Below are 22,357 nucleotides of genomic sequence, written 5' to 3'. Positions count from 1 at the left end.
GTAGGTTTTTGTTTAAAAATCACTGAATGGTGAGGCCTCGGCTAATTAATATTAATTATTGATTAGTTTTCTCTATCTGAATGTTCTCTTTTCAGGAAGAGGTAGAGATTCAGGGGATTGATGGTATAATGTACAAAGGACGGATAGACCCCAAACTTCCAACAATATATCAAATGCAAGATGAGGAGCCCTTGGGTATAACATTATTTCACTGTATTTCATAGATTAAGATATCTGTCTTATTAGTGATGCTATCAGTCATTTTTTTTCATTCATTATACTCAATGTACAATAATTAGCTAGCCAATCCAACTTGATGAAGTTGCCTGTCTCTCTCTATAGGAGATTTTAGGTCGAAATCATAAGTGTTCTCCTGACATCCAACAATTCTGAAAATAGAAATCATAAGTTTCTATTTTTGTTCAGATTTTTTATTTTCTCTGTGATTTTTTGTGTTTAATGCTCAAAGAATATGCTGGGTTTCAGATTCTACAGAAACCAAGTTACCAAAAGTCACAAGTTATTTGCAGTACCTATTTCACTTTTTTTGAGTTATGCACATGGTCCCAGAAAAGGGTCAAACTAAACAAACTGTAGAACCTGTCCTGCATCGTAGAAGCAGAAGTGTTGGTATGCTGTTTGCAAGGAAGTTGCTGACGTTCAAAAATAAATTATATTGGTTGGAACATGGATCTACCTCTTTCAATAAGATCTTTTCTGAGATTACGAAAAAGACTCCAAATTTCCTCAGGGGGAACCACTTCAAAGTTGTCAAATAAACCAGAACGGTTATAACAGGTTTCCAAATAGAAATTTAACGCAGAGAAGTGCGAAGTAATACATTTTGGCAATACAAACTAAATGGTACAATTCTAAAGGGGGCGCAGGGACTGAGAGACCTGGGGGTATGTGTGCACAAATCTTTGACAGTGGCAGGACAGGTTGAGAAGGCGGTTAAAAAAGCATACGGGATCCTGGGCTTTATAAATAGAGGCATGGAGTACAAAAGCAAGGAAGTTTATAAAACACGGGTTCAGCCACAGCTGGAGTATTGTGTCTAATTCTGGGCACCGCACTTTAGGAAAGATGTGAAGGCCTTAGAGAGGGTGCAGAAAAGATTTACTAGAATGGTTCCAGGGATGAGGGACTTCAGTTGCGTGGATAGACTAGAGAATCTAGGCTTGTTCTCAGAACAGAGAAGGTTGAGAGGAGATTTGATAGAATTGTTTGAAATTATGAAGGATTTAGACAGAGTAAATAATGAGAAACGGTTCCCATTGGCGGAAGGGTCGAGAACCAGAAGACACAGATTTAAGATGATTGGCAAAAGAACCAAAGGCGACATGAGGAAAATCTTTTTTATGCAGCGAGTAGTTATGACCTGGAATGCACTGCCTGAAAGGGTGGTGGAAGCAGATTCATTCGTGGCTTTCAAAAGGGAATTGGATAAACTCTTGAAGGGAAAAAATTTGTAGGGCTATGGGGAAAGAGCAGGGGAATGGGACTAACTGGATTGCTCTTACAAAGAGCTGGCACGGGCTCGATGGGCCAAATAGCCGCCTCCTGTGCTGTAACCATTCTATGTTCTATGAAATACACTCTGCTGTGAGAGGCCCAAGTATAATATAAAGAAAAAAAAGAAAAAATTCTAATCTGAAAATCTGTGTTTTAAAAAAAAAGATGATGTTGGTCAATCAGCATCTGAAGAAAGAAAAGATAGATAAATGTTTCTGGTGAAGGGCCTTGCCAGAACTGGAAAAAATGGAGGCAAGAGAACTGTTATAGGATTGACAAAACAAAGATGTGAGGGAAAATATCAAGTAAAAGTCAGGAACCAGATATCTTAACCACAGATTGATTCATGTGCCAGCTTTGTTTTTCTCCATGGGAAAATACTGCAAAAAGGCAGCTGTTTTGTTGTTGAGGGCTGTGCAGGTTGGTTATCATAACAGTTCCTGGTGGAGAAATAAGCACAAACTTCAAGACATTTAGAACAGGAGGATTACATTGATGACATTTTGAATGAGTTTCTTCAGCACCTGTGGCCTAGAGTGAAAGCCAGATTACTGGACATGTTTAACAACCACTTAGAAATGATTGCAATCCTAAAAGTCCAGCAATCCAGAGTCAAAAGTGGCAGCCATACTAAACTTGGAAAGGACCCACAAAAGCCAGAAAATTATTGACCAATTTCATTGCCTTCCATCTGTATTTGGATGGAAAGGATGCTGCTGGATCAATTGACTGGCAAGCTTAGAGGCAGGCGGCTTGGTCGATGATCAAACAAGTGAGGGCAGCCAGCAACAGCAGGCAGAATGGGCCAGGGCCTGGGGCAGGCATTCAACAAACACTAGAGAAAAAGAGGCACACAAACAGTGGCAATACTGCCGCTAAACAGAAGGGCCTAGCATACGGAGTGGGCCCCAAGAGCTGAACCCACACTACTTGGCCTAAACAGGAAACCGAAACCCTGCGACTGGTCCTTTGTTCCTGGCCAGTGGCTTCCTGCCACCCAACGTTCCGCTCTCGCTGCTTCCTGAGGGGCAACTGACCGGGGACATGCAGATGAGACTGCCAAGGTTTAGAAGGGCTTGGCGCTCACATAGGCCCTCCCCACTCCTCCCCGATTCCCACTCTGAGTTAAAATCGGGCCTATGGTTACTGCTCTATTGCCATTTAAGATTCCATTTACTGCCATGTAAAAGTAATAAAAGCACAAAAATATAAGAAATACACATCAGAACCGTTCTGTTGAATGGTCCCATCAAGACATTAACTTGTTGTTTCCGTAAGATATTGACCAGCCCATTGTGGTATTTCCAACATTTTTTGTTTTTAGTTTCAAATTCCCAGCATTTGCAGTTTGTGTGTTTTTTTCCACATGCAAATAATTTTTACATTTTTTCCCCCTCCTATTTGCTCCTGTTCTCTCCAGAAGGTAGTGACTCATGCTGAGGGATCGTTCAGCACTGGGCATCTTTCCTTTATTTTGTAGCAATTCTTTATGCGGACAATAGAGTAAGGACAGATTTTCCTGCCTCTCCCCACCCTGGCACTGGACAGGAGTAGCATCCTATATTGTGCTTTTCCTGTCCAGGCCCAGGAGTGCCAGGATTGCCTGTCCTGGACCTGAGGGCAGCCCTGGCACAATCCCAACCTCTGGAAGAGCCTAGCACCGGCAAAAGAGGCACGAAAGTCAGGCCTTGGAGATCGAGACCTTCTGGCATCCAGTGGAGATCAGCCGGAAGGTTCCATTTACATTTCAGCATCTAGGGTGGGGGGGGGGGGGCATTAAAAGTTATTTAGAAATTCCTATCTGCACTCTTTGTCTTGCCCCTGGGAATTTGGGGACCAACAACAATGCTGTCTTTTCTGGGTACCTTGCCCCAGAAGAATGAGGTCGGTGGCAGGGAGCTTCCAAGCGCAGCTCATTTGAATGGCTTAATTTAGACTGTGTCTACAACTCTGTCACCGACTCCCCTGGAGAGCCCCAGAAATCCCAGCAAACCAGTCCTCCCCTTTTTCCTAGTTTTTGCACCTGGCGAACTGGGTGTTCTCCGAGGGTAAGGGTAAGGAAATCAATTCTAATGAATGTTGTCAGCCTATTCAGCTTTGGAAGGAGTATTACAGTCAGGCCTGATCCTATCTTTACCTGATGTGCGGGAGTCCATTGATAGTAATCGGGATTTGACTTTTCTTTCCATTCCTAGCCTATGGGCATTAAGGCCAAGACTCGCACCATTAGTCTCACCCTAACTGAGAGCATCTCATAACAGACTGGAGATTGGTCCTCCTCACCTTTATGTCTCAGTTCCAGTCTGTTGACCTATTGGGGAGTTTTTTTTTTAAGTGTAATCGGCCTAGACTTTCCACTCGGCAGTTGCATCATTGGAAGTGAGGTGGGTGGAAACTTGCGCATGCCCTTGAGATAGCTTTCCCTAACCAGGTCGAATTTCTGGTCGTGAGGGTCATTCACATATAGCATGCAAATCCCCTAGCCTCTGCTGGGGAGTTGGGCCAGTCAGTTGGCGAAAGCATGTAGAACAGGTCCCTGGGGTTTGCTACAGCAAATGTAAAAAATGTAGTCAAGAAGCTCACTCTTACCTGATGGAGCCAGTACTCTGAGAGCAGTAGCCGAGAGTCCTCTTCCAGTTCTGCTCGTTATCCCCTTCTGCCGTCCTCTGATAGCTGGATGTCGGGGCCTCCCAGACGGGCTCTGCATCCAGGGTTCCAGCAGTTCCATTGGTGGGAAATGCAGTGAAGGCCTTATTTCTCTCATTTGCATGTCTTTATCATATGGGTGGCTGCAGTTTCTATTGTCGGAACTGGCCCACAGAAAGCAGCGATGAGGTGGGATGCAACCGAACATGTTCTTAAGTTACTTTCTGCTTCATCCGGCCCACATCTGCTGAAAAATTGGTCGGAGGGAGGGAATGGGGTAGATCTTCACCTCCTGCCTGGGTATAACACTGCCGTTGTGGATCAGCCGCCCGTTATAGAAACCGCCTGATTTTCATGTCAGTTCTCTAATGGGTGGTCGATCCACAATACCAGTTTTACATCCGGGCGAGGAGTTGAAGATTTGCCCTGTATTGCCTCCTGCTGAAGGTAATTCCTTCCTAATACCCTTTTATTATGTCGCTCTAGTCAGAGAAGCGTGTTTGAAGCATCATCTAAATGAGCGATATAATGAAAGTCTTGGTAAACTTGCATTAAGAGTAAGTTCTTTAATTGTGATTCACTGTGGAATTAATTTGCCTTGACTGTTTTTCTGAGGGAGATATGTTGGAGTGAACACCCTTTTATTGTAATTTAAATAGTTACAGTATTCTGGGCAACAAATAGGCAGTATCAATAACCATCATCTCCAGATACTGGTTGAACCTGAATGCCTACATTACAGTCTGGTGCCTGCCGTGTGATACTATGTATACACTTTATTATGTTGCACTGACATCTTTATGGGATAACTTCCTGCTGATCTGAACTTTTATGTATGTTCAGTTCCTTGTGCATTTATCAGCGCATCTTTATTTACCAGCAGAGAAGAAACCAAGTGGAACAAAGCAACATGTTACTCGACCAGATAACTTCCCTGTTTCTCCAAGATGTGTTTATTGCAATCAAAGCTGTAAGTTTATTTCTGAGCAAACTTGTCCTCAAACAGTTGTGTTGTTAGTCTTTTTGATTAATTATTGATACACTGGAGCTTATTTATCGTATATATTATTTGATTTATATAAATTGACTATTATCTCAGAATTTTAAAACAAAATAACATATGTATATATTTGAAAAGACTTTACAACACTGGAGCCTTGTTTATCATCCTAATGTTTTCCACTTTAAAATTTCTCATCAATTTATCTGAATTCCAATTGTATCTGAATTATTTTTCCCACGGGGTATTGGCAAATTTCAGGGAGAATGTTTTATTTCCCTTTTGGAATGCCTGGTCCCTGATCACGGGGCTTGTAAGAAAAAAAGACTTGCCTATATATAATACCTTTTATATCCTCAGATTTTTCCGAAGTGCTTCACAGTAAATGATTTTTTAAAAATCAAATGTAGTCACCATTTTCTGTTGTAAATATGGCAGCCAATTTGCCCACCGCAAGGTCCAACAAACAGCAATTGGTGGTGTTGGTTGGGGAATGAATGTTACCGGGAGAACTTCCTTCTCATCTTTGAATAATGCCATGGGATCTTTTACATCCACTTGACCATGTAGACAGTCTCAGTTTAATGTCTTATCCAAAAGATGACACCTCTCTCAGCGCAGTACTCCCTCAGCACTCCACTCAAGTTTCAGCTTAGATTATGTGCAAGAAGAGACAGGAGGATTGACTCCTTACTGCTGCTGTCCAAAGCACATCTGAAACTAGTCTGGAACGGGTGAGTAAATAATAGCCATTGACGTAGGAACATGGAACTGAATTTGATGCATTTACTGCACAAGGAAGTATAAATATCTTAGTCCCATATTGAGCTAGATGTTGATGTTTATAGTCCATGGTAGCCAAGATCAGACATTATGGGGGTGAAATTGGTCTTAGACAGTAGTGCAAAACGGACGATAGTGAATCGGCAGCCTGTTTTATACCCCGCACAATTTTCTTCTCCATTGCTGGAAAAGAAAATTGGGCAGGGTGTAAAACGGGCGATTCGCTATTGTTTGTTTTGTACTACTGGCCAAGACCAATTTCACCCCCTATAAGTCTCCCAGTGATACCAGTTATTGAGGATATGTGTGGCAATGTGAGAATTTCCTTCCACTGAGGACTCAGTGGAGTACATTTTCCAGTCCCGATGCTAAGGCAGCAGAATAGGGTACTATCCCCTTGTTTCATGCACAAGAAATGGGAAGGACCAACCTCACTGGATCTTCTGAGGTCAAACCTTATTTAATATGCAAAGTGAGATCCTGGCTTGGATTGGGCCTGCAGACAAGAACACACCAAAGTGGGCAGTGGGGGAATAGTGTACATCATCAGCTGTTAAAGGGCTTCCGGTCAGAATTAGAGGGATGCAGGGACAAAATTATTATTTAGCCTTTTCAAAGGTTGCAAGAACTTTGAAAATACTTTTCAGTCTTTCCACGGGCTGTATGGAGCAAAAGAAGTGGCAGTAAAATAAATATGAATGCGGGAATGGTAGTCTGTGGGCACGTGATGGAGTGGGATAGCACCCTGACCCCTAGTTTGATGACTGATAAAATGGAGGTGCAGCTACATGGGGTGGGTGTGGGAAAGGTTGCCCTGTTTAGAACTCCGGGGTAACATTGCCTAAGACAGCAATGCAGTATGTTTGGCAGGAGGTGGCAGCCAGGGTCAATGCTGTGGGCAGTATTCACAGAACCTCAGAGCAGATACAGAAGGAGATAGCCATACCCCCTCAAGGAAGTTACTGTTGCATTTTTGGATTTTTGCACTAAGTATTTTCTTCAGATTTACTATCACCCTACTTCCATAAGGAGGCCCATACCCTCTATGACCTGGAGTGTACCCAATATCCAGGTAAATGTATTGAGCCTATGACTGAACAGAGAACCTTTGTTACTGTATTTTGGTTTACTGGATAGATCAAGTGTCACTATGTGGATTCCTCACCTTCAGGTAATAAACACTATTAGGCCATGGTTTAGGCTATAAACTGCTGGACAAATTTATTGAACAGTAATCAGATAAATGGTAGCAAAAACAAACAATAGAGTTATAGTGATTATATACTTACGTACAGCTACTTGAGATATAGAAAACAACATAGTTGTTTCTCCTGCACTAATGCTCAGTAAAAGCTGAACCTTGAAACAAGGCCCCTTACATAGGAGTTAGCTGATGACCAGAGTTGATCTTTGCATGTGATGGTGTCAGAATGACTCTTGAGTTGGGCAAAGGCTGAAAAATATAAACCACCATCAGGCAGTTTGGCTGCAAAGTTGTCTGCCAAATGCACTACAAAGAATCATGACCCCCTCCCTTCTCTGAGATCTCACTTGTCTTTCCTTGATTGTTTTTAGGTCTAAAGGGATTCATCCCAGTATTTATGTGCAGAAATACAGTTACCATTTACAGTAGGGTTGAAAGACATCTCCCAGCTTGTCTATCTTCTACCCAACCAAGGATATCAAGTTGACAGTCAGCCTGATTGACACCTCAGTAGATAGGTATCAAGAAATGATTCTTGGCAGTAACAGGGTTTACATTGTTTCCCTGGGGTTTCCACTGAAGTTACGGCAAGAGATCAGGGAACCCTTGCAGAAATTCTACTCCTACACCATTGAAATGAACTTTTACATACCAGCCCATAATGTGTATACGATCCAGATTGAGGAAAGAGCTAGTGGTAACACACATTTAAAATGACTGGCAGTTTCCTATACCAAGCTATTAAACGATATGAGGGGAGAAATTGGACATAATTTTGCCCGTTTTCAGGCAGAAAACAGGTGTTCAATACACAAATTTTGGGTTGCGATTGCGCGTGCCTGAACTGCCAACTGCCATATTGGTTCGTTGACTGATGTCCTGGGCTTCCACCTGAAAGAAGCATTGAACCAATTAAAATATAAAAATTAGGACCCTTCCCCTATCTTAGGACTATTTTATGATATTGGTCTGTGCCAGCACCTGATTTGCTCATTCTTAAGCCCGCCCAGCAAATCATGGTGGGAACAGTCGGGAAGCAGGCTGCAGAAGCGGTATTTAAAGGGATCCTCAGCTCCATTCAGGTAAGTCTGGTTAGTCGTTTTAGGGCTCATGAACCCTTTTTTTAGGTATTTTGGCTGCAATAGCAGTGTCCCAAAAAAAATCTGAAACACTTTGGAGGTGCAGGAATCTTTCTGGGCTTTGCCTTCAGCACAATTAGTGTTACAATGGTTGTTCTGGGAGAGGCTGTTCATTAGGGCTGGAGGAAGAGGAGGGGCAGCACCAGCACAGAAGACTCCACAGATCTGCTGGAAGAGGACGAAGAAGGGGAGGGCTCAGGAGACCCTGAACCATGCGTGTCTTCAGGAACCGTGTTTCCTACCTGAAATTGACTGAAGAGCAGTGTGTGAGGCGCCTCTGTTTCATGAGGGACACTGTCACTGAGTTGTGTCACCTGTTGTAGCATCAACTACAGCCCAACTCCAGGACGTGGACAGCACTGCTTGTGGCTCTGAACATACGAACATACGAAATTGACGGGCAGGAAAAGACCGGCTAGTCTATCAACCCTGCCCCACGCCATGATGGTAAGGCTATCATGGCTAAATACTTCTTCCCACCCTCTGACCTCCCTCACCTCATACCCACCCCCACAGCCACGTAATCTCCTGGGAGAGGCAAAAAACAGAAAAGAAACAGCGTCAATAAGGGAAAAATATTCTGTAAAATTCCTCTCCAAACCCCTCAGGTGATCAAAACCAGTCCAGGAGATCACATGAACCAAGTGTTATCTATAAAGACACTTACCTTCTATATGATGCAATCTCTGCCCCAGTCAGGAACCAGTCCAGCTCCCTCTTGAAAGCAAACAGAGTGTCAGCATCCGTCAACCTAGCCGGCAATGTATTCCAGAGGCTCACAATTCTCTGGGAAAAGAAGAACTGCCTAACATCCAGACTATTCCTGCTCTTCCATGGTTTAAATTCATTTCCCCTAGTCCTCCCCAACCTTTTAAACTAGAATAATCTATCAATAGGGGCGCTATTCAACCCTTTAATTATTTTATAGACCTCTATCAGGTCACCTCTAAGTCTACACTGCTCTGAAGTAAATAGAACAAGGTCCTTGAGCCTATCTGAGTAGCTGAGGTTCTTTAAGCTAGGAATCATTCTTGTAGCTCTCTTCTGCACCTTTTCCAAAGCCACTATCTCACCCACCATGTGTGAGGACAAAAACTGGGCACAGTACTCTAGATGCAATCTGACTCGAGACCTGTATAGTGCCAAAATGGTGTCCTTTGATTGATGCTGAATGGTTCTATTAATACAACCCAATACCTTGTTAGCTTTAGCTACAGTTTCTCTACATTGGTCATGAACCTTTAGTGATCTGTGCATAATGATACCAAGATCTTTTTTATCACTCAACCTCTTTCAATATTGTTCCCTGCAAATGATGCGTGCATTCTGTGTTGGCCCTACCAACATGCATGACACTACATTTATCTAAATTAAATGCCATTTGCCAATGTGTGGCCCACTCCCCTAGCACATCTAAATCTTTTTGGTTTAATTGCACGCCTCTACTGTCTTAAACCATGCATAGATTTTGGTGTCATCTGCAAACTTACTCACCACACTCCCAACACCACTGCCCAGGTCAATAATAAAGACCATGAAAGGTATCGGGCCCAGGACTGATCACTGGGGGACACCACTTGTCACGTAAGATAAGAAAATAAGAAATAGGAGCAGGCGTACGCTATACGACCCCTCAAGCCTGCTCCGCCTTTCAGTCAGATCATAGCTGATCTTCAACCTCAACTCCACTTTCCTGCCTGATCCCCCATATCCCTTGATTCCCCTAGAGTCCATAAATCTATCTATTTCAGCCTTGAATATGCTCAATGACAGAGCATCCACAGCCCTCTGGAGTAGAGAATTCCAAATATTCACAACCCTCCGAGTGAAGAAATTCCTCCTCATCTCAGTCGTAAATGGCCGACCCCTTATCCTGCGACTATGTCCCCTTGTTCTAGACTCTCCAGCCAGGGGAAACAACCTCTCAGCATCTACCCTGTCAAGCCCCCTCAGAATCTTATATGTTTCAATGAGATCACCTCTCATTCTTCTAAACTCCAGAGAGTATAGGCCCATTCTACTCAACTTCTCCTCATAGGACAACCCTCTCATCCCAGGAATTAATCTAGTGAACCATTGTTGCACTGCCTCTAAGGCGAGTATATCCTTCCTTAGAAAAGGAGACCAAAACTGTACACAGTATTCCAGGTGAGAGCTCACAAATGCCCTGTACAATTGTACTCCAATCCCCTTGCAGTAAAGGCCAACATACCATTTGCTTTCTGAATTGCCTGCTGTACCTGCATGCTAACTTTTTGTGTTTCTTGTACCAGGACACTCAAGTCTCTCTGGACACCAACATTTAATAGTTTCTCACCATTTAAAAAATATTCTGTTTTTCTATTCTTCCTACCAAAATGAATAACCTCACATTTCCCCACATTATACTCCATCTGCCACTTTCTTGCCCACTCACTTAACCTGTCTGTATCCCTTTGCAGACTCTTTGTGTCCTCCTCAATGCTTACTTTCCCACCTAGCTTTGTATCATCAGCAAACTTGGATACATTACACTGGCTCCCTTCATCCAAGCCATTAATATAGATTGTAAATAGCCGAGGGGGTACCCCACTAGTTACAGCCTGCCGACCTGAAAATGACCCGCTTATCCCTACTATTTTCTGTCCTTTAACCAATCCTCTATTCACGCTAATACATTTCCCCAACCCCATGAGCCCTTATCTTGCGTAACAACCTTTTATGTGGCAACTTATGGAGTGCTTTTTGAAAATCCAAATATACTACATCCACTGGTTTCCCTTTCATAAAAACATGTTGACTCTGCCTAATCATAATATGATTTTCTAAGTGCCCTGTTACCACTTCCTTAATAATGGATTCCAGCATTTTCCCGACGACTGATGTCAGGCCAACTGACCTGTAGTTCCCTGTTTTCTCTCTCCCTCCTTCCTTGAAAAGCGGGGTTACATTTGCTACCATCCAATCCGCTGGGACCATTCTAGAATCTAGGGAATTTTGGAAGATCATAACCAATTCATCCGCTATCTCTGCAGCCACCTCTTTTAGAACCTCAGGATGTAGACCATCAAGCGCAGGGGATTTATTGGCTTTTAGTCCCATTAGTTTCTCAAGTACTTTTTCTGTACTGATATTAATTACTTTAAGTTCCTCGCGCTCATTAGCCTCTTGGTTCCCCATTATTTCTGGTACGCTTTTTGTGTTTTCTACTGTGAAGACAGATACAAAGGGCTCGAAATTGGGCCGTGTAGCGCCCGTCGTTTCGGCACTACACGGCCTCTCCAACATCTAAAATGGAGTCTTGGACGCCATCTTGGTATAGGAGTTGGCGCAGGCGCAGAATACGAACGCTGGAATCATGTAAAGTAGGGAGAAAATGGTTTCAATCAGTGTGCGACGTTGATTTAAAGTGATAGACACCATTTTGGGATTTAATGCTCAACTCAATGCACAGTCTTAACCCCGACCATCTGAACTTGTCTTAGAGTGCCTGGAGGACCCCCCCCACCAGCACTATTTAAAGGGACCATGCAGGATTTACAGGTTAGTGGCTGGATTATTGCTTCTGGCCACCGAGACATTTGTAACTGTTTTTGGAGGTCTTCTAGACTTGAATACAAGGACGTGGGGACATAGCCTAACATTTAGAGCCAGGACCTGCAGGAGTGAAGTTAGGAAATGCTTCTACACGAAAAGGGTGGGAGACATTTGGAACGCTCTTCTGCAGACGGCAGTTGATGCTAGCTCACTTGTGAATGTTAAATCTGAGATTGATAGATTTTGGTGAAGCAAGGGTATTAAGGGATATGGGGCTAAGGCAGGTATATGGAGTTAGGTCACAGGCCCACCATGATCTCACTGAATGGCGGAACAGGCTGGAGGAGCTAAATGCCACTGCCACTTGCTGCCTCCTGATATACGCCACCTTCTCCTGCAAGAAAGCAGGACATGTGTCTGGGTGATGTGCCTGTCATGGTTGAATCGCTGCCAGTGTGTGTGGCCTGTGAGTTGTGGGTGGGCAGCTTGAAACAGTGGTAATGTATAAGGGTGAGAAGAAGCATCTGGTTGGAAGAGTTGAGTACTGATGGAAAGAGTTTATTGGTACGTGGGTGATGGGGGGTGTAGTGCGTGGTGCAGTTGGTAGGAGACGCCACTTGACAGTTGACCTCATTCACCTTGACCACTCGTTCAAAGTATTAAACTTCTTCCTGCGCTGCATCCATGTTCATGATGCTGTGCGCCTGGCATTGACTGCGTCCCCCGCTGCCTCCCGCTTCCTTTCGGACATATGTCTGGCGGGGCTCTTGCACCCCGCCGCCCCCCCCCCGTGGATATAGACTGTCCCTCCTTCTGTCCACCTCTTGCACCAAGATCTCTAGTGCATCAGCAGAGAACCTTGGTGTACGCACTCTCGCAGGCCTGATACGAACTGGTGAGGTCTGGCATGCAGCTTGTCAGATGTGGGATTTAGTAGTGCGCAACCTTTATTCAATGTTTTAACACAACTCATCAGTGTGTAAACATAGGGATGGAACCTACATCTGTGTTTTATATGTGCGATGTCTGATCTCCGTTCAGACTCCATGCAGACAGTAGACTGTTACTTTCTGCAAATAACAGGTACCAGCTACCTTTAAGAGAGTTCTAAGAAATATCCTCCCTTTAAGAGATTGAGCTCCCCTGGTGGTGGAAAATGCGAATTGCATTGATTCCACATGCAAGGCCCGGAATGGAATGCTGATTGCTGGTGAGTCCTCGGGCCGGCCGAAATTTGCGTCTTGCCAGCGCAGGGGTCATTGGGCGCGGGGTAATAGCATATCACGCTACCTATGCCCAAAAATGGCCCCTATCCAATTTTTCCCCCAAAATATTTGTTTAACGCATTTACCTTTTCCTGATTCCCCATTATAATTTCTCCTGTCTCAGCCTCTAGGGGACCAATGTTTACTTTTGCTACTCTCTTCCTTTTTACATACTTGTAGAAGCTCTTACAATTCGTTTTTATATTCCTTTGTAGTTTACTTTCATATTCTATTTTCTCCCAGCTCTCTATATGTCTCCAAGCTGAACCACATCCGTTAACTACAACTTTTTGACTGTGGGATTGGAGCCAATTCCTCATCCAGCTTTTCAAATTTCTACTGATACCAAAGGATTCTATCTTATGAAGTAACCTAGTGTGAGGTTCCTTATCAAAGGCTTTCTGAAAGTCCAGGTAGACAATGTCCACCCAATTTCCCTCATCCACTACCCTAGTGACTTCCTCAAAAAACTACCAAATTTGTTAGGCACGACGTATTTTGTCGGAAGCCGGGTTGTGTAATTCTAATGGTCCCTTCCCTTTCCCAGTGATCATAGAAGGGCACCTCTTACAATCCCTTCTAGCATTTTCCCAATAATGATGTCAGGCTGATAGGCCTAAAATTCCCTGGCTCTGATTTGTCTCCTTTTTAAAAATAGAAACTACATGAGCTAATTCCAGTCTAAGCGAACTATCCTTGACTCTATTGAACTATTGAATATAAGGGCAAGGGGCTCTTTAATCACCCTTGGATGAATATTATCCAGACCTGGAGCCCGATCAATTTTGAGTTTTCCTAATCTATCCAAGGGGGCGTTACTATCTATTTTAATATTAATAGTGCTATTATTCATCTGGAACGAAAACACGTCTACTGGAGTGTAGATTGATGCAAAATAGTCATTTAGCAACTCTGACATAACCTGAGAATCAGTTTGAATCTGCCCGACAACATCCTTCAGTGACCCTATACTCCTTTATATCCCCGCCCTGCTCTCGGTCACTGGTCCCTCTCCTTTATATCTCCACCCTGCTCTCAGTCGCTGGTCCTGCCCTGCTCTCGGGCCTTTATTCCCACTCCTTTTATCCCCAATAACACCAATAAGCGCAATAACCAATAAAAACACTAACCGATGAACTAAATACTTCTGACTTACTCTCAGCACTCCTCCTTGCCTTATTTTGATGCCTCGTGCTGCTCCCTTTATGCTCCAATCAGTCTTAGTCTATAGTTCTTTGGTTTAAATCACTTAGCACCTCCTTCCCCCTCTACACCTAATTCCTACACTCACCAAATTCCCAGTTGAATATCCTCACACTGTTAGCCCTTCACCCCGTTAAAGGTTCACTCTCTGTCTTTCCCAACCTCTGCGCTCAAGTTCCAATTTTACAAGCTCTTATTGTATTCAGGAATGTGTAGGCCCCTTCCTTATCTGAGTCTCATGGCCTTGTGTGTTCTGTTTTGCTCCCCAATTCTAGCTGCCACAGCAGTCTTACAATGATATCAATTCTGTGGTATGTGAGTTCTTTGGTAGCCACATCATTTATCGCAGTACAGGCCATTTCCTGACTTAGCATGTCTTCATTCTTCTAACTAAGCAGTCTTTCAATGATATCAGTTCTGTTGTCTGTTGTCTTACATAGAATGTACAGCACAGAAACAGGCCATTCGGCCCAACAGGTCCATGCCAGTGTTTATGCTCCACATGAGCCTCCTCCCTCCCTACTTCATGGGCCCGATTTTAGCACCCAATATCGGGTGCGTTCTCGGCGGGGGGGCCCCGAAAATCGCGAAATCCCGGAGCGGGACCGGATCGCGCCTCGATCCCGCCCACTTCCGGGTTCCGCGCTGACGTGCGGGTGTGCGTGCACAGCCCCCGCTGGTGGGAATCCCGCAGGCAATTAAAGCCAGCAGGATGCCACTTGAGTGTATTTACTTTGCTTGTTCAGGTCATTAACTGACCTGATTAAGGGACTGTGTGAGATTTTGGATAAATATGGGACTGTTTCACACACTGGGGGAAACAGTCCCAGTTGAAATGGACGTGTTGCAGCCGTCAGCCTGTGGCAGCTGCAAAGGTCCATTTGACAGGTGGGGGTGGAGACCCTCAGCCATTGCAGGAGGCCGCTCTGTCACTTGGGACAAAGTTTGGCCTCCACCACCCTCCTCCTGATGGTCGAAGTCACCAACCTGCACACTTACCCCGGGGTCCGGAGACATGTACCTACCTTGCGGACCCCCTCAGATGCACATCTTCCGGATGGGGGCCGCCGTAGCTGCAGTCATGACCTCCTCGGAGGGCGAGCAGCATCACCAGCCTCGCCATCCACGCCGTCCACCTCTGACACGTGGAGCTCCACAACAGAGTGCTGTGACACATCCACCTGTACAGCAGGAGGGAGGGCTACCGCAGAGAGAGATGCGTCGCAGAGGGCACTACCCTCGCCACAGGTTCCACAGACCGAGGCTCAGCCTCCTGGACCTCTCTGAGCAGCAGTGCACACGGAGGCTCAGAGTCAGTTGACATGTAGCCGTGGACATCTGCAGCCTCTTTCATGCTGAGCTGCTCCTGGCTGGCCCGTGCACCATCTTCCTACCTGTCACTGTCAAAGTCACCACTGCCCTCCCGAACTTCTGCTCCACAGCCTTCGAGGCTGCAACCGGGGACATCCCCGATGTCTCTCAGTCGTCTGCGCAGAAGAGCCTGCAAATACACCTACACCCACTCTGCAGTGACACACTGGGTGGCATCAGTGGTGGGTCCTCATAGGGATACCCAGGAGCGGGCATTATTGCACAAACCGGACAGGATTCGCGAAGACATGGCAGTAGTGGTGCCAATATAATGTGTGATGTGAGTTGTTCTTTAATTCAATAGAAGTAAGAACCATGACAAACCCTCAAACACCCTTGTGCATCCCCTTCATGCTCACGACACGTTTGCCTTACGCTGCCTACTGCACATATGTGATGCATGCCCTGTGGCTGCAGCACAGGTGGTGGCAGGTTGAGTGAGGCTGGCCGTGAGAGAGATGCACTGGAGGGTGAGAATGGGATAGAGCCGTGAGATTGTATGAGGATTGGGTTGCGTGGTAGTGGCGGGGTGAGTACTCGCGAGGTGAGTAGGTGCAGGTAAGATGAGGATGAGGTTTGAGTGGGTATGAGGGGTCATGTGACAGAGTAGTGTTGGCAGTGCCGAAGGAGATGTGGGGTGGGGGCAGTGTTGTGGCAGCCGGAGTGTAGGGGAAAGACTACGTGTTTTCACTGTGGCTGTCCTACTGAGGTCATTGGAGCGCCTCCTGCACTGTATGCAGGTGCGCGATATGTTGGTGGCGCAGGTGACCCCCTCTGCCACCTCGAGCCAGGCCTTGGTGGCAGAGGCAGGCCGCTTCCTCCCGCCCGCCGGGTGGAAGATCTCTGTCCTCCCCCTCCTCCTCACCCAATCTAATGATACCTGGGGTGAGGCATCATTAAACTGGGAGCAGCCTTCCCCCTGGGCTGCTCTATGCTGTAATCTTTGCTGTTTGTGGCAGCATCTGTCAGTGGAGGACTGCCCCTTTAAATAGAGCGCCTCCAGCTGACAGATCTTACTGCGCATGCGCAGCCCGCCCGACGTGCAGATCAGCATCGGGGAACCCGGAGGAGCAGGTAAGTGGATCCAATTAGTGTGTTGCCTGCTACGATCGCGCGGGCAACCCACTAATTTCACCGGGGGCGTTTTCAACACACCCGCTGGCCTACCCGCACCCCTGGTAAAATCGGGCCCCATCTATCTATTCCTTTCTCCCTCGTGTGTTTCTCTAGCTTCCCCTTAAATGCATCTATGCTTGTCGCCTCAACTACTCCTTGTGGTAGCGAGTTCCACATTCTAACCACTCTCTGGGTAAAGAAGTTTCTCTTGAATTCCCTATTGGATTTATTAGTGACAATCTTATATTTGTGGCCCCTAGTTCCGGTCTCCCCTGCAAGTGGAAGCATCTTCTCTATGTCTACCCTATCAAATTCCCAGTTGAAAGTCCTCACTCTGTTAGCCCTTCACTCCGTTACAGGTTCACTCTCTGTCTTTCCCAACTTCTGTGCTCAAGTTCCAATTTTACAAGCTCTTATTGTATTCAGGAATACCCTTTTCATAATCTTAATAACCTCTATCAGGTCACCCCTCAGTCTTCTCTTTTCTAGAGAAAAGAGCCCCAGCCTGTTCAATCTTTCCTGATAGGTAAAACCTCTCAGTTCTGGTATCATCCTAGTAAATCTTTTTTGCACCTTCTCCAGTGCCTCGAGATCCTTTTTATAATACGGAGACCAGAAATATTTACAGTACTCTAAGTGTGGTCTAACCAAGGTTCTATAGAAGTTTAACATAACTTTCCTGCTTTTCAATTCTATCCCTCTAGAAATGAACCCAGTGCCTGGTTTGCCTTTTTTATGGCCTTAGTAACCTGTGTCGCTACTTTTAGTGATTTGTGTATCTGTACCCCCAGATCCCTCCGCTCCTCTAACACATTTATACTCTTATCATCCAAGCACTATGTGGCCCCCTTATTCTTCCTACCAAAATGTAATACCTCACACTTATCTATATTAAAATTCATTTGCCAATTTCATGCCTTTCTGCAAGTTTTATAATGTCTTCCTGTATTTTGTCGCTGTCCTCCTCGGTATTAACTATATCCCCCAATTTGGTGTCATCGGCAAATTTTGAAATTGTACTTCCGATTCCCGAGTCCAATTTGTTTATGTAAATGGTGAGCAACAGTGGTCACAGCGCCGATCCCTGTGGAACACCACATCCCACCTTTTGCCCGTCTGAGTAACTACCTTTAACCCCTACTCTCTGTTTTCTTTTTGTAGCCAACTTGCTAACTATTCTCTACCTGTCCCCTGACTCCATATGCTCTGACTTAAGTCATGAGTCTACTATGTGGTATCTTATTGAAGGCCTTTTGAAAATCCAAATATATTACATCTATTGCATTACCCCTCTCTACCCTTTCTGTTATTTCTTCAAAGAATTCAATAAGGTTGGTCAAGCCTGAACTTCCCTTCTGAAATCTGTGCTGACTATCCTTTATTGTATTTTCAGTTTCTGGATGTTTTTCTATTACATCTTTGAGTAAGGAATCCATTATCTTTCCTACCACCGATGGTTCTATCTCCCTTTATAAATATAGGAATTACATCAGCTGTCCACCAGTCCTCTGGCACTATTCCCTTTTCTAATGAATTTATATATATATGTAATAGTGCCTCTGCTATCTCTTCCCTAACTTCTTTTAATATGCACGGATACAGTCCATCCGGACCAGGGATTTTATCCTCTCTAAGTTTGATTAGTTTATCAATTATATCCCCCCTTTCTATCTTAAATGTCTTTATATTTTTTTTGATCTCTTCTTCTAGTGTCATGCCCACCATGCTAGTCTCCCTGGTAAATACTGAGGCAAAGTAATTATTTAATATTTCTGCCATAACCATATCCTCCTCATCCCTTATCTAGGTGCAGACTTCCTCATGACCCAGTGTGTCTTTGTTAATCCAGAGATGAGGAGCTTCACCCCCACCAGCATCGCTAAATGCCTGGACGCTATGCGAGGCGGGATGCTTGACTATGCTTGTTTTAAACCGTATTATTACACTTACTATGCATTCCTGTACTCCAGCATGGCATACATTCAAGCTGTAATTTACAATTGGAAGTCTTGGCACACTGATACCTTCAATGGGTTTCACAAATAAAGTCAGTGGAACACAACATGATGCATAGTCACTTACTGACACCGGGATGGGCTGTAGGTTGGGCAAATACCCGTTACACTGTATGTGCTCCTTTAACTTAAATCTTGTCAAGAGTCTTTGCAATCTGGCACATGATACAAAGGCACAGACTTAAACTGAAAGAGGGCTCAGAAGTTTTAAGAAAAAGAAAAAGAAAAATCTGCAAATCACAAGATACTTACAGACGAGTAAGGCCATTCAGCCCATATTAATTCATCCATCCAGAACTTACGCACCCTCGATTGCTACATCTAGTTATTTCTTAAATGATGCCAAGGTTCTCACCTCCTTCACTCTGCCCGGAAGCTCAAGAAGAATCTCCTGATACCTGTCCTAAAGATACCTTTTACTAGTCTAAAACTGTACCCTTGTCCTAGTCATACAGATTAAAGTAGTATTCCAGATTAAACTTTTCATACCATTTGCTGCCTTATACATCTCTAGGATCAGCAGTCAGACACCTCCTTTCCAGAGTGAAAAGCCCAAGTCTTTCCAGTCTTTCCTTATAATTCAGACGTCTGACACTATAGATCAGCCTCGTGGTTCTTTTCTGCATTGCCTCCGGTGCTTGAATATCTCCCTTGTTTCTCGGCAACCAGAACGGGACACAGTACTAAAGGTGTGATCAGACCAGAGCACTGTACAGTTTGATCAGCACCTCCCCTAACCTGCATTCTACAGTTTGGCTATGTAGTTCAACATTCGATTGGCTTTGTTGATTGCTGCTCTGCCATGGCTGGTCATGTTGAGCCTTGATATTACTAAGACTCCAAGGTCTCTTTCAACTTCTTCCTTAGTTTTTTCAACACCATTTGTGAAGTATATATATTGTCCATTTCTCCTTCCTATGTGCAATACTTTAAATTTATCAGCATTAAGTTTCATCTGCCATTGTTCGGCCCACTAATATTTTCCTTTGCTTATTCTGTAGTTTCTGGGCTACTGCTAGCAATTCCACCATCTCTCCAAGTTTGGTATTATCTGCAAATTCAATTAATTTGCATTCAGAATATGTCATTGATGTAAATTAGACACAGTAATGGTTCCAACACTAAGCTCTGTGGCACTGCACTCAGTACTTCTCATCGACATTACTCCTCTAACCAATATCCATTAGGGTAGAAATTGGTATGCGGTTTACCTGGTTTTTGGGCATAAAACGGGCGCAAAACATTCCAATTTAGCAGTGGGACGGCCTGCGCCCAGTCTACATAGGCATCTGTCCCACTGCCAAATTCTTGGAGCCCATTTTTCAGGTGCCCCAAGCGCCCATGAATATCTAAATTAGAGGCCTAATGCCTGTTAAAGGACCCTTTTCAGAAATTAATCCACGAACCTGCTCAGGATTCTTCAACAGCCCCCGCAGATGCCAACAAAAGGTGCTTTTTTTAAAAAAAAAAATTTTCTGTGGAGTCAGGAGGAGCAGGAGTGCTCCGCCTGATTCCACAGTCCTGGTGATTGGCTCCCCCGTTGCTCGATCCAACCCCCCTCCCATAACCTGCCTGGCAGCCTCTACCGGCAGCCCAAAATTCATTTTTCTTGTTTGGCGAGCTGCCTGTGAAGGCATGACAGATGCCAGCAGCTCACCCGAAGATGCACATGAGGCCTGAAGCCAATTTCGCCTGAGGCCGGTCTTGGACTTCTCTGTTCAGGCTCGCGCAGCACCGAGTCTGGGACCGAAAACGGACTCTGGTGAGCTCCTAAATGTCAGGCCGAGTATAAACTAGGAGCTTGCCCACACAGAGTAATTGAAGCTGACTCCACAAAGCCAGGCCACACACTAACAATTGGTGAGATGCTAATAACACATCACCAGGCTCAGGCCTCATAGGAGACATGAATAAAAAATTTACCTCATGGGCCCTAATGTTAGAGTGGAGTTGGGATGGCAGCGGGGCGATGACTGGGCACACGGATAACCCGACCAATAAAAAATGTCCATTTCCCACGTGATCGCAATTCAATTGGTGCCACTTAACATGGCTTCCGGGTTTGCCGTCCGAAAGCTGCGCAGCGGGCGGACTGTGCACCCGCATCACAGGCTGTCAGCTGGAGGAGCTCTATTTAATGGGCCATTGCTCCAATGGCTTTTCCTGGAGCACACACCACAATGGAGCAGCACAGGGGCAAGACATCTCCAAGGTTGAATGATGCCTCACTCCAGGTGCTACTGGATGGGGTGAGGAGGAGGAGGGAAGTGTTTTACCTGGCGGGCGGGAGGAAGTGGCCTGCCTCTGCCACCAAGAAGGCCTGGCTCAAGGTGGCAGAGGAGGTCACCAGCAGCAGCAACGTCCCCCGCACCTAGATCCAGTGCAGGAAGCGCTTCAATGACCTAACTAGGTCAGCCAAAGTGAGTACACTTATTGATTCTCCTACATTCTGTCTTCCACATCACCAACTCATTCTGCACTGCCAACACTACTCCATCACATCACTCCTCACACCCACTTAAGGCTCATCCACAACTTACCTGCACTACCTCAGCACTTCCTCACCTCCCCGTTAATCACCCCACCACTACCACTCAATCCAATCCTCATCCAATGTCATGGCTGTGTCTCACACTCACCCTCTGATGCAACTCTTTCACAGTCACCCTCACCCAAACCAATGCATTAATCGGTTGGCCACTTCACCATCACTCACTCTGTTCTTTCTCCCCTTCTAGGAGAAGAGAGCGCAAAATGCACGGGAGAGGGCGAGGACCGGAGGGGGGCCACAACTAATCGTCGTCCTTACAGAGGCAGAGCAGGAGGCACTGGAGCTCAGCCGAACCATCGAGTGCCTGTCCATCGGGGACGCCAAGGCTGGCAACCCACCAACGTCTGGTGACACAACTTTAACATTCATCACACACAATACGAATTGATGTTAACATGCCTTGCCATCTTCAGCACCTCAACATGCTCATCGCAACGCAACACGTCTGTGATGATACTTAATATTGCCTTCTGTTCCCTTACAGGGCCTTCAGTGATCGCTGTGACGGCAGGGGTTGACTCCTCAGAGGTCCTGCCGGCCTCTGAGGGTGCACCATCACATCTTAGCGAGCCATCCACCAGGGCAGATACTCACACCTCGGTGGGTCCTAGTCCTCAGTTAGTTGGGTTGGCACCTGGTGAGTTACCACACATGTGAGCACGAGAAGATACTGGGGCAGCTGCGGAGAGTCTGCATCGGTGGGAGCACTCCTCTCCAGGCTCTGCTCAACTGGATGCAGATGCTGAACCCTGGGGGCCATCCTTTAAAATTAGAATGATCTAGGGACAGCAGCACATTTACAAGGTGCTGGAACAGGTGCCATGCATACTCTCCACAATAGGGCAGAGGATGGAGGAGTGCAACACCTGCATGAGTGGAATGGTGGCACAGGTACAGGAGGGAATCTCTGAGATAGTGTCACAGATAATTGCAGAAATGTCTGCGATGGAGTGAAGGCTAGCCTCCATTGAGCTTCAAGCACGGCTCACAAATGAGTCCATTCAGGATCTGACAAAGGAGGCCCCATCCACAT

The 22,357-nt window shown here is 45.4% G+C and overlaps 1 protein-coding gene across 3 annotated transcripts in view; it reads left to right on the top strand.

Moving 5' to 3' along the window:
- LOC137340897 (glutamine-rich protein 2-like) overlaps positions 1 to 22,357 on the top strand; it is a 91,644-nt gene that overhangs the window by 48,252 nt on the left and 21,035 nt on the right. For 2 of the 3 annotated variants that reach the window (XM_068003699.1, XM_068003697.1), the window contains exons 8-9: positions 96 to 195; positions 5,042 to 5,131. In XM_068003699.1, the coding sequence (XP_067859800.1) occupies positions 96 to 195; positions 5,042 to 5,131 (190 nt within the window). The remainder of the gene's footprint in view (positions 1 to 95; positions 196 to 5,041; positions 5,132 to 22,357) is intronic. The other variant, XM_068003698.1, reaches the window with a different exon arrangement.

The sequence above is a fragment of the Heptranchias perlo genome, chromosome 22, assembly GCF_035084215.1.
Source record: "Heptranchias perlo isolate sHepPer1 chromosome 22, sHepPer1.hap1, whole genome shotgun sequence".
NCBI classification, from domain to species: domain Eukaryota; kingdom Metazoa; phylum Chordata; class Chondrichthyes; order Hexanchiformes; family Hexanchidae; genus Heptranchias; species Heptranchias perlo.
Note: the sequence above shows the minus strand (reverse complement) of the source record. Positions and strands in the feature narration are given on the sequence as shown.